Source organism: Chanos chanos, chromosome 15 (genome assembly GCF_902362185.1).
Source record: "Chanos chanos chromosome 15, fChaCha1.1, whole genome shotgun sequence".
NCBI classification, from domain to species: Eukaryota; Metazoa; Chordata; class Actinopteri; order Gonorynchiformes; family Chanidae; genus Chanos; species Chanos chanos.
Window position 1 is genome coordinate 5,741,056 of NC_044509.1, and position 13,441 is coordinate 5,754,496.

Here is a 13,441-nt window from a genome sequence, read left to right on the forward strand (position 1 = left end):
ACATTTTTGAGCAAGACAAGAGCCTACTGCCAAATATGTCAGGAAATGGGAGGTAAGATTTACCCAGAGCTGATGGTAATAGTGGAATTTTTCTTACATCAAATTCTGGAACTTTCCTTCATTGAGGCTAAGCCCAATTAAAGCAGGATCTCTAGAGTACAAAACACACACGAGGAGATGTTTAAACGTGGATTGTTAATTACTGTGTGGTTTTAATTGGCTTGAGGGCTAATTAGCGGTAGAGTTACACTATCACTATACACAGGGGCTATCATCAATATGGCTAACCCAGATCAAATGATACCCTGATCAAACAAAGAGCACACACACACACACACAGATTTGAAAGAGAATTTTTTTTTTCTTTCTCACAGGCACAGACGGAAATCTACGGAGTACAGGACATCTTTAAGGTAAGAGAAGAGAGACATTGTGTTTTGGGGAGATTCTGATAGCAGGAAAGCCCCAGGAAGTTGTAAGTTGTACAGCTAGGTAGCAATATGTGAATGAATAGCTCACCTTCAAAGACACATTGTAATACACTGTAAATTATCCATTTAAATGATTGATATATATATATATATATATATATATATATATATATATATATAAAATGCACATATTCTTCCATGCAAAACAGACAAAACACAAATTTATTTATTTGTTTTAATGATGAAATGATACTTGGATATATCTTCTTTTACCTGTTATAAATATAAAGACATTCATATACATGTTCCTTTATTTTTTATATGCTTTGATGTTATTTTTTTTCTCTCTTGAGAAGTTAGTTTTGTTTTGTTTTTGTGTTCTTTGAAAAAGTTTTGTTGTGTTTGCAAGAAACTGACAAGTGCATGATAAAGGTCTCGTTAAAAATATCTCTGTCTTGCTCTCTCTCTCTCTCTCTCTCTCTCTCTCTCTTTCTCTCTTGTCTCTCGCTCTGACTAAACAACAGAGTTTGTATCGCAACAGTATTTCATCAGAAAAATTGCCGTCTCACCAAAACACTATTTAATTAGTGCTTACAGAGGGAGTTTTGTTTAGGTCAAATGAAAAGCTAATCTACATGCCAGAGGTGCTGGTGCCTGAAAGAGAGGCAGTGTTTCCTCCGCTGCCACGCACATGATGAAACAAAGTGCAACACCATGTAAAGCACCTTCCCTTCACCCAGACAGGAAATACAGCACCGATTACAATGATGAGAGAGGAGAGAGAGAGAGAGAGAGAGAGAGAGGGAAAGTGTGTGTGTGTGTGTGTGTGTGTGTGTGTGTGTGTGTGTGTGTGTGAGAGACTGCGCTGCAACTTCACTCCATCTTAAATTCACTTTCTATATCCATCCCCTCTATCTATCCATTAATGTCCATTTTCTCTCATCTTCGCCCTATGGCGGTATAGGAGACGGTACTGTTTTAAATATCATAGCTCTGTTCTCTCAGTAGTCTTCACCACTTCGTTCACAGCGGGGTGGAACTGATTGAATATTACATTATAACGCTCTAGCCTTGTTAGCTCCATGTAGAAAATGTTCAAAACAAATCTGCACATCTCAAACCATCGACTCTGGGCCATTCCCAAAGCTCCTAAACAAGCCTCATCACAGCTGGAGCTCTGCCCTGACTGCTGATTGGATGAAAGTGAGGGGTGGGGGGGGAGATTGACAGCTGGAGCAGGATCATTAAACTGCACTGGGCTCGTTTGACAGGCAGGTGACGAGGACAATGCTATCAGGGGCTCAAAGCTTAGAGAGAGAAAGAGAAAGAGAGAGAGAGAGAGAGAGAGAGAGTAGCATTGTACAGACAGAGGTTGAGGCTGCTGGTTCCTTAGGCATCGCGGGCGTTTCTAATGCTAATGCTGTCTGCTCTGGCGCTGAAAACGGAACTCCTCTCCAGCCTTCTCATATTTTCATACGCTGCTGTGTTTAGGAGGCCATCTGCATAGCATGACCTGAGGGATAGCTGACACAGCAAGCCTCTGCTCCCTCAGCAGAACCACACACACACACACACACACACACACACACAGGAGAGAGAGAGAGAGAGACAGAGAGAGAGAGAGAGAGGGAGCTGGGTGGGTGGGTGGTGAAGAAAACAGGACAGAGGGAAAATGAATCACTTTTTGAAAAAAGGAGGGACAAGCAAAGAAATAGAATGAGATGGTGAGTGAGTGAGAGAGAGAGAGAGAGAGAGAGAGAGGGAGAGAGAGAGAGAGAGAGAGAGAGGGAGGGAGAGAGAGGGAGAGGGAGAGAGAGAGAGAGAGAGAGAGAGAGAGAGAGAATGAGGAAAAACCAGATAACCCGACACGTTTAGCGTTTCCACCCAGGTAAAACTGAAAGCCATTAAATTCAAAAAGCCTGGAGTTACATTCTATAATCTACCACTCAGCTGTGCGTCCCCATCTCCAAAAATAAATAAATAAATAAACAAACAAACAAACAAATAAATAAATAAATAAAAATGCAAGCCTGCAACATTTCTGCTCTGAGCGCAAACAATTAGTCTAATTATAATCCAGTAAACAAACTCTAACAGCACAGGGGAGGGGGCAAACAACCTTTCAGAGGTATTTCTCAAATCACGAGCCAAATTCTGAGAAATGAAACTGCATTGTAGTTTACTTTGATATAATAATAGCGTGAATTTGTAAGTAAAATGGATACGCTTTGTTTAAAAGGCCAATATTTTTCTGCTCTTTGCTGGTCGGACTAAAAGGTAATTATATCTTCTCTGCTAACAGCTGAATAGCCTTTCCTTAGCCAGAGATGAAGGTGTAGCATTTGGGTGTGTGAGAATGAGGACAAACTATCTCCTAACAGAAAAGACACAAACAAAGAGAATATTCCAGACACTCCGGGCCGTACATACCACACACATTCATGTCTGTTTTTTCTTTTCTTTTTGACTGTCTTTTTACCCTGCAGCAAGTACAGCATGGACTATTCTTTTCATCAATACGCAAGATGGTGATAATGGTAATACTGCTTGCATGCACACGCACTCACGCAAACACACACACACACCTTGCACATGTGCGAGCATACACATGCGCAAGCGCACACAATCACATGTATACAACCACACACAGACACACAGACACACAGACACACCTCATGGCACCTGCTTTCACTAGCCCTTATTCCATGGTGTAAAAAAGCTCAATAAAATATACATTCAGTCAGATAGGAGAGAGACAGAGGGAGAGACAGAGAAAGACAGGGAGAGACAGAGAGAGAAAGAGAGTGAGACAGAGGTGAGAGAGACAGAAAGAAGAGATAGGGAGAGAAACAGAGAAGAGAGACAGAGAGAAAAAAGAGAGAGACAGAGGGAGAAAAACAGAGCGAGAAAGAGAGAGAGAGAGTAAATCATACTGTCTTGCTCATAAAATATGCTCTCTCCTCTAACATGCTAAAAGATTCATTGGAATGGGGATAGAAAGCCTGCACTTCTCTCTCTCTCTCTCTCCCTCTCTCTCGCTCTCTCTCAAAAAAAATCCAAACAGTAAAACCTTAACTGCATACAGCAGGCTGTAACCAGGCAGGGGCAGAGTCAGGGAGTTCATAGTATAATCCTGGAGAGCACCCATGAGAGAACTGGACTCAAATAGGAACACAAACAGTCAGCCAGTCCTCTCCAAAGCCTCTCTCTGCCTTCAGCTCAGTGTACTGTGTACATGTGCCATTCCACTCCAATGAAGAAGAGACCGGGGAAGTTGATTACTAGCGGTGAACGAGAAAAAGCTCTTTCGTATACAAAACACACTCAGTACAAGATCAGTACCAGACCAAATGTACAGAGGAGATAAAAACCGTGAATCGTGCCAAACTATTCAAAAGACTTTATTAAATAGTTGTTAAATATTTGAATAGTTATAACAATGTTATAAATGCCTGTTTATAAATGCTCTGTTTGATGTCGTAGCCCCTTGATGTTTTTGCAAGAAAAAAAAATTGCACTGATTTGTACAAGAATGCATAAAAAAAACAGCTACTCTGATTCTGGATTCATTTTCTTCTCTGCTTCCTACTGTAACAACTCTACAGGACAGATTACCTATCTCAGTACGGTAATTCCATCAATTTCAACCTCACAATCAAACTCTCACAGACAATTTCACTCACACACACACACACACACACACACACCCCTCTACTCTGAAGATCAAAACCATCCATGATTACCACACAGACAGTCAAAATGTGACCAAGCGACAGAGAAAATTCAATTTCCTATCGGTTTAGATTTTAGGACAATTTCATTTCCCCCCCCCCTCCATGACAGTAATGCTCTATGACAAACATTTTCACCGTCCTCACTCCACGGCGGTCTTCATTACCTCGAGCCGACAAACAATGGATGGGATTCGCTAAAGCCGTAGGACGGCGGGCTCGTTTGTTTGTGAATAACCGTGGGAGCTGTCATCGTTACGTCAGATGGATCTGCCAAGACTCCGCTATTATTTCCACCGCAGAATGTAGTCATTGTCCTCATATACCCATTACCGCGCAAGCCCTCCTCCTATTTCATATAATTTCTCACCGAATACACTCCCGTGAAAACAAACATTCGCTCCACTCGTATTAAATCTCTGGGAAAATCACAGAATCTGAACCCCCTCCCCCACCCCACCCCACCTCCCCAAAAGGTAAAATTGTCCATTTATCAAGATGGCACAACCTGGATGGCGAACAAAGATAGCTTTTGCATTGTGCGACTTCACATTGTTTGCGATACGCGCGCGACATAGAGGGCTAAAAAGCCCGCGATATAAGATTACAGAGAAACCGTTTCGCCTGGTTAGGCTATTTTTCAGGGACCCCGGTTCCAACACAGCAAGCGATTCGACCTGATCCGCGTCTGGGAGGATGAAAGGGACTGAGCGCGCGGTGATGTCATAGAGGACGCGCTGCAACATTGTATCAAATTCCAAGGTATCAGTGCACTGGTGTAATCAAGTTTTGGCTCACTTTTCATTAATAACTTCCTTGAGGATATTAAGAGCATCCTCTCCTGAAGACAGCATGCCTGATTCAAGCGTGATCGCCGACCGTCAGAGATCCGAGGCTGGCAAGGCCTCTGAGCAGAACGGCTGATGTTTGTAAACCTGGCACTGAGCCAAATCGAGTCCATTTACCAACTTGCTCTTGTTCAGTCAATACAGGTGTCTCTTTCACTTGTTATAGTCCTATTATAGTTCAATAAAGACCCATTTTATGGCTCATCTTAAACTTGTCTATAATCTTTGGGAATGATGAAACAAAATCTGAGCGAGCTGGCGGTCTTTGTAAAATAAAAATAAAAACGCGGGTGTTTTGGAAAAGAGGAAAGAGTGCGGTTAAATTATTTAAGATGCATTCACAGTTCCTTTGGCTATAAGCACGAAACAGCAGGAAGCAGAAAAATCTGATATTGGAAGATTAATTCATTCTTTAAATTTATACACTGCAGCAAGAGAGGAAAAAAAAAACATACAATGCACGCACACACACACACACACACACACACACACACACACAGGACTTTAAACTTTTTGCAAAAGCACTATTCAGCAAATACTCAAGAGTTGGTGTTTAAAATATTCTTGCTCTTCGAAGTGTTACTAGTATGTTCTGATTTAAAACTACTTTCTCTCAAGAGAAAATTCACTTTGTTCCTTCACCTGTAGAAGAGATTGCTTGTCTACGCTACGTTACAGGCCTGTGGTTTATTAGCAATGTCTTTCTTACCCTTGAAATACAAGATGCAGTCTACTGAATGCTGCATGAATGCTAATGTTGTCACTACAACATTTCTGTGCCCTTGTATACAGGATGGTTACACACACAGACACACACACACACACACACACACATATCCCCTTATTATAATAGTTTTATGACAATATCATTACTTTCTAATTACAACAGGGAGATACATCAGGAGGAAGCAAGTATAGCCCATCGTTAAAATGATCCACTGCTGTAGACTTAATGACTACAGACGATCCTCATTGGCCGAAAACGAGCATTAAAATATAAAACCCCCCGACTGCTATTGAGCATAGGCAGAGCGCAAGGTCTGCGGGCACAAAGGAAAACATCAAGCGCTAAAACGTACAGAGCGTCGGACAGTCTCTACCGCATGAAGACGTATCGCTGGCGCGCTACACGTTTTTAAAAGGGGTCACTGGCAGAGTCCGTATCGCGTGCCTCTACGCTAATATGTGCATAGGCATTAAGCTAGAGATAGAGATGCGTGTGGAGGAGGCTTTGTTTATTGGCTATCCACTCCGCGTTGTTTGAACGCAAAGAAAGGACCTCGATAAAGCCGCGCGTTCCGTCCTTACCCAATGACCTGTGTTAAGAGGCTGTAATTGTCTTTTTACTGCGGGCACTAAATCTCTGAGCGCTCTCGTCACACCATCGCCAAACTCCAGCAACCCGTCCGTCGCCTAGCAACTGCCACCTGACAGTGGCCACTTCAGTTTCTTTCCTTTTTTTGTGTGTGTGTGTGTGTGTGTGTGTTAACCAATTTATTTATTTATTGTGACTGATGTTTGTGGTTGTGACAGAGTGCTTTTAGATTAAGGGGCTATTTGCGTTCACAAAGTGTGTTGGTGAGTTCTGGATTCCGTAATGCTTACGCACTCGGGGAGAAAAGACGGGAAAAAGCTGTGAGTACTTAAAAAAAATATCGGTGGAAAAAAAATCAGACCTGTCCAAATCAGCTACTTTTGCTGTAGGAATATATTGATGACAGGTGAAATATCCTTCCAGTCAACAACCAACATGCAAACAATGGCATATCCTCGGTATTGATCTGACAGGGTGTGATTGGACTGTATCACGTAATTGAAGTACTATGTAATTGGAGTGTATCGTATGATTAGAGTATCATGTGATTGGAGTATCGTGTGATTGGAGTGTATTGTGTGATTAGAGTATCGTGTGATTGGAGTGTATTGTGTGATTAGAGTATATCATGTGATTAGAGCATCGTGTGATTGGAGTATCGTGTGATTGGAGTGTATCACGTGATTAGAGTATCACGTGATTAGAGTGTACTGTGTGATTAGAGTATCGTGTGATTGGAGTGTATTGTGCGATTAGAGTATTGTGTGATTGGAGTGTACTGTGTGATTAGAGTATCGTGTGTTTATGAAAAGAAGGAAGACACATACGGGCCTCTTCTGCGGTGGCTTTGCATCATGTTACGTCAAATCATATTACAGTGTCCCATAGGAGCAGAGCTGAGAGAGACAGCTTCAAACAGCAGTGAAACCACAGTGAATTACAGTCACATTGTGTGTCTGAAGGGATCTGTATAAAAATGGATCAGGATACTCAGGAGTACGGTAAGGGAGACATCACAGGCCTCTGCAGCCAGTGATAGATTTGTTCGTTCAGTCTAACGCTCAGAAGGAAGAAAAAGGAGAAAAAAAAGAGGAGGATGGGGTAAACGGATGCATCAGCTAAACCAATACTTAACTGCATGAATAGGAAAGCATTCAGATGCAGTGAGAACATTTCATTCAACATTCAAACATACTTTTCAGATGGTTTGAAGAGAGGTTCTGACAAAGTTCAAAACAAATATAAAATAAAAAAAAAACATTCACTCCTGTCAGCTGATGATATGATACTGTCATGTGGCGTTATCTGGGGTCAGGTTGTGTTATATTGACTTCTATCATGCGGCGTTAACTGAGGTCAGGCTGTGTTATGTTGATACTGTCATGTGGGGTTATCTAGGGTCAGGTTGTGTTATATTGACTGCTATCATGCGGCGTTAACTGAGGTCAGGCTGTGTTATGTTGATACTGTCATGTGCCGTTATCTGGGGTCAAGTTGTGTTATGCTCTCGATACCATCATATGGTGTTATCTGGAATCAGGTTGTATTACGTTGCATCTGGTGTTGATCCTGAATCAGGCATGATGAGGAGACGAATGTGAGGAAGGAACTGACCTGAAGCCATTTGCATGTACCCTGCCAAAGTGCAGACTCTTCTCTCACAGCCTCCACTGGGGAGAAAGATAGTGATGATGGCCAACAGGGAACTGACCGCCAGCAGAGCACAGCCTCCAGAACACAGCACTGCACTCGTCTGAAAAACACATAAACAAACAAACAAATAAATAAATAAACATTCCGTTTCAGATTAGAGCAGTTCAGTTCAGTTTCGCTCAACCGCAGAGTTCAGTTCAATCATTATTTGATTCAGTTCAGTTAGGTACTGATGAAATTTCAATTTGATACATCTTCAGTATCAGTGAATAAATATCAACTGCGGAAAATTAAACTTTATTAGGTTTAGACTCTGAAGTCCGATTCAATTCAGGCCCAACCAATTACATATAATTAAGTTAAATTCAATGCAATTCATGGCACTGTAGATGACCCCTCATAATTTTTCACGTATTAACAAACCCCCGAAGGAGGCCAAAGATAAACCATACACACACTCACACACACACAGATAGGAGAATAAGGTGTGAAAATCAATTTATCCCATAAGTGGCTATTCAGAGAGATCAATGGTGCGCAAAGGACAGCGCGGATCCTCTAATCTCATATCAGCACACAGAGTCAGCCAATCAATGGCCAGAATCATTTCTCACACTAAAACATCACAGGGTGAAAATAACTCAGGAAAAAAAAAAAAAAAAGTAAGATCAAAAGTTCATGATCGGCAACATGACTGCAGCTGTTTGCAGATGGATGTTTGGTGACTGTCTCTCTCTGACCACGCTGTCAGCGGGTTGAAAATGTGACAGCTGAGAAGCAGTGTTCATGTCAACATGTCTCAGTTAAGTGTGGGACACATAGTTCACGGTTAATGGTATCCCGCTCCTCTTCCCTCAAACAGAGAGCAAACACACACACACACAGGCATAGCCAGCAGGAGCTCATCACAGCCCTCCTCATCTATAACAGCCTGATCAATACACGCAGCCTGTCCACGGCAGGACAGCACAAGCCATTCCCACTGTCCCAATGAACCATACTGATACACACGCATACACACATGCATGAACTGGCACATGCACACACACACACACACACACACACACACACACACACACACGTATGCACATACATACCCACAATCACACACACATACAGAGATATACGTGCATTTACACATATGCACACACGTGTGTGCATGCATGAACACGCACACACACACATGCACACACACCAACAGAGGGTCTGACAAACAATTCAAACAATTCACCCAAGACCCCAGACACAACAAGACAATGAGTGAGTAAGTTCATTTAAGCAAAGCTCAGTTGTTTGCAGTTCTTTAACAGTTTGCTGCTGTTGACTGAAATGACAGAGTGCTACATCTTCACCACACCAGCTGCTGACTGTACAGCGAACCTCAAGAGAAACTACTGAAAAAAAGTAACAAAATTGGCAGGGGGAAAAAAACCAACTCATGTGTAGTCCCCACACTCAGCATCTCTTAGTTAGCGTCTCTCCATCTCCAGAGACTGTTTTAAAAAGGACAGGAAGTCATTTGGTTAATGAGTCCAAGGATAAACAGTTGACTGTGATCACCTGACCCCGTTAATTAAGGGAAAAAGAGATAACGAGACTCCATTCTCTGGTATACTTCAGAGTTTCCACGTTGTATTAAGAGTACCAGTCAACAGGTGAGAGGAGCAGTGGTAGGGTATTAGAAGAAAATTAGGAGACGAGATTTGGGGAGAGGTTTTGAGAGAGGAATACATCGGGTTCAGAGTTTGCTGTTTAAACAGTAGGTGGTCATGTCTAGGGGCAAACAGGTGAAGTCTCAAAGGTAACTTCCCTCCTTAACAGTTTGATCTAAAAGCCCCTTCATTTACACTGACTCTTTGAAAATGTGATTTCGCACTTGTCGGTCCTTTCCACTGTGCCTTGCCTAAGGCACACGCACACACACACACACACACACACACTAAGCAGATCATTAACCAGATTAACGTGCACAGAACACAATACACACAGTCATTTGTGGAATACAAAACATTTCTGCTCAAAAGCATGGCATAGTGCATACTTCTTGGTATAGTCATTCTCATACACAAACACACAAAACCCACAGAGAGAGAGACAGAGAGAGAGAGAGAGAGAGAGAGAGAGAGAGAGAAGGGGTGTAAAAGAGATAAAACATGATGCAGTGAAAGAATAAAAGACAGAGCGAAAGAGAGACTGGGTGAGTGAGTTGGTGAACAGAGAGAGAGAGTGAGAGAGAGACAGACAGACAGGCAGAGAGGAGAGACAGACAGACAGACAGGCAGAGGGGAGAGAGAGAGACAGACAGACAGACAGACAAGCAGAGGGGAGAGAGCGAGAGAGAGAGAGAGAGAGAGAGAGAGAGAGGCAGGAGAGGGAGTGTGTCAGACGCATCCCTGGGGTGATTAACATGTGAGCTGTGACGATCAGAGGAGAAGTGTAACATGTATGAGGGCTTTATGGGAGTGATGCATGTAATGTATCATTAGAGCCGTCTCTGCTTTGTCTCACTTCTGTCACACACACAGCTCCTCCAAAAAAAAAAAAAAAAAACACTCCAAATTTCCATGGCTGACGGACAAATTAATTAAGTTGTTCTCGGGAGTGGACACAGAGGATCGGGTGGCTCAGTTTCATATTTAAAACAGGATGGAGTGAAAGAAGAAATGAAAAAAAAGTACATGAAATAAAAAAAAATCAATTCATTCCCTAACTTCGACAAAACTAAGTTAAATAGCTCACAACACACACACACACACGCACGCACACGCCAAAAAAACAAATACCTGTCCAGATTAAGCTAGAATAAACTCATGAGAAAGTCTAAAGAACGTTTTAAGAAACTAACAGAGAAGAGGCAGAAATGCTTTTTCATTAGAGGGATTAGGAAATTACAAGAGCCAAAATAGGACAGCCAAGCTATTCCATATTCCATATTAACAGACCAGTGAGGCTGTCAAGCTATTCTAAATAGTCCATAATCCATATTAATGGACTAGTGAGGCTGTCAAGTCACAGAAACAAAAAAAAATACATTTTGTCCCAGTTGACGTTTAAACCTTAACCAAGGTTAAAGGGTTCCCGGGAAATTTGTTTTGATAATGGCTGACTGCAGCGCTGATGCTGAGGCTCCTGATGATGATGATGATGATGATGATGATGATGACGACAACGACGACGTCGACGAGGAAGCTGTGTGAGATGATTTAATGCGTAGGCGACGTTCGAGAACGTGAAACGCGATGGCATTCACAGACTATACTGATGAATATGCAAATATTCTCCATTATGATAATCCGAAACCATTTCAAAGACCTAAACATCAACAAATGGGGGGGAATGTGTATTCTGTTAAAAAGTGATTTAAGTTAATGATATTCATCAGTATATGGGAATGAGTTCTTTTCTGTCCTTCATTTCTGAATCCCGGCTTGCTAGTGTAGTAAACATATAATACTTTACATTAGAGATAACAGAGATACATCAAAGGCATGGAGAACATACGTTAGCCTTGCAAAAAATGACACGACATCACACAAGAGATGACTGTGATAGCAGTAACAATAACATCTACACAAAAGGACCATTAACTTTTTTTTTTTTTCTTCCATCTTTCCGAGGCAGCTTCTCAAAGCACAGTCATTAGCAGCTACATTCAGACAATTACGCTCTTCCACAGCTGTGTTCCCCTGTCTTTGTGGCCTATTTGTCTAAATATGTTTCCCAAAACCCATTTTGGAGGTCCCACATAAATGCACATTTTTGCCCCTTTTGAGGGCAAACACATCTGGCTCAACCCATCTCCTGAGGTCTAAACCATCGTGCAGCTGATTCTGGTGACATCAAAGGCTACAGATTAAAAGAGAGAAAGAAAGAAAGAAAGAAAGAGAGAAAGAAAGAAAGAAAGAAAGAAAGAAAGAAACCTCTAGAACAGAGTTGGGCGGGTCTAAACGACAGATGTGTATAGCGGAGACTCCATTGCCAAACCTGGACAACGCTAAGCGCAGAGAAACACACAGACTATGGTGTGTACATAATAACCTAATTGGTTTCCTATGAAAAGACCTTTTCAACAAACTGCACAGAATCAATTAGTGGCTTTAATTGGCGTGGCATTTTCAGCATGACTCTCTCGCAAACTCTAGAGACCAATAACCGCAGACTTGCATCATGCTGAGACATTTGTATAAAACACACTCGCGCTGTTGCAATTAAACCCCCTTCTATTAATCATTAGATCTGATAACGCATCGCGCTGCTGGCTTGTTATTGCTGATACCGAAGTTAAATGTGCTCAAAATAATCATAAACATTTACTCAAAAGTAAGTCAGAGAAATATTTGCGATGTCTTTCTCCCTTCCCTCTCTCTCTCTCTCTCTCCCTTTCCCTCTCTCTCTCTCCCTCTCGCTCTCTCTCTGTCTCTCTCTCATTCCCTCTCTCTCTTTCTTTCTCTCTCTCTCTGTGTTTCATCAGGAGCTAATTTAGTAGAAAATTGGGTTCCAAATGCACTGACACTTTCTGAAATAGATTTCTAAATAGATGCTAATTGTTTGTTGCTACACTCCATGCGTACAGTTCACGGCGTTAGCGGAAAGGAAATGAGTAGCGTTAATGGGTCGCGGAAAAGAAGTTGAACACTCCATTTTCCACTGACAATATACAACAAAAAACACTGCGACAGAGTGAGGTTGAGCGGAAACGAAACTAATTTTTCCAAGCGTACATTTCCAGTGTAAAATTACCTTGAGTTTCATTTCAGAGTTAATTTCCCCCCGTTCGTTCACATGCGTTATCCGCTGCAGTGTAACAATAATGTGTGAAGTAGCTCTGTTGTACAGTGTTTTCATAACAACGAGAACCCTTGTGAACACTATTTCACGTTCTCTCTGAAAATATGCAATCATATATGATTATGTATCCCACGCACACCATACACTGTGTATATTTAAGCTGTCTTTAGCTGATAGACGCGTTTCCAATAATATGGGGGCTTAGAGACAGAGGATTTTAAGTTTGGGCAGAACATGTAGGATAAGGGAGGATAAGGTAAACTGAAGGGATGAACTCCAGGGTCCAAATTATCAAAGGATTTTGTTTCACTTACGGGTTGGAGAAATAATTTTGACCAATCCACTTTGATTTATGTGAACAAAAGTCCTTGTTACAGTTTGATGCTTAATATATTAAAAAAAACAAAACAAATTGCTTTATCAAAAATCATGTTCAGGGCTTTGGGCTCAGGTACAGTAAAATTCCTGCATAGGTCTTCAGATTGAGAGCATTCATTTGAGCTCCCTGAGAAATGCACTCTTTATCACAAAGACCTGTAGGATGCTGAAAATCAAGGCCGACCTGTCTTGTTACCATGGTGAAATATTTTCCCATATTTTTCAAGTGTTTGGATGAATGGGGGTCTAGCAGTCAGGCAAGGGGGGGTTAGAGGCAGTAGAGACAGTTAGTAAGAT

General features: G+C 41.8%; 1 protein-coding gene across 1 annotated transcript in view; it reads right to left on the reverse strand.

The window, feature by feature from the left end:
• lhfpl7 (LHFPL tetraspan subfamily member 7) overlaps positions 1-13,441 on the reverse strand; it is a 91,674-nt gene that overhangs the window by 59,360 nt on the left and 18,873 nt on the right. Inside the window, exon 2 of the mRNA XM_030793148.1 lies at positions 7,940-8,078. Within this exon, the coding sequence (XP_030649008.1) occupies positions 7,940-8,078 (139 nt within the window). The remainder of the gene's footprint in view (positions 1-7,939; positions 8,079-13,441) is intronic.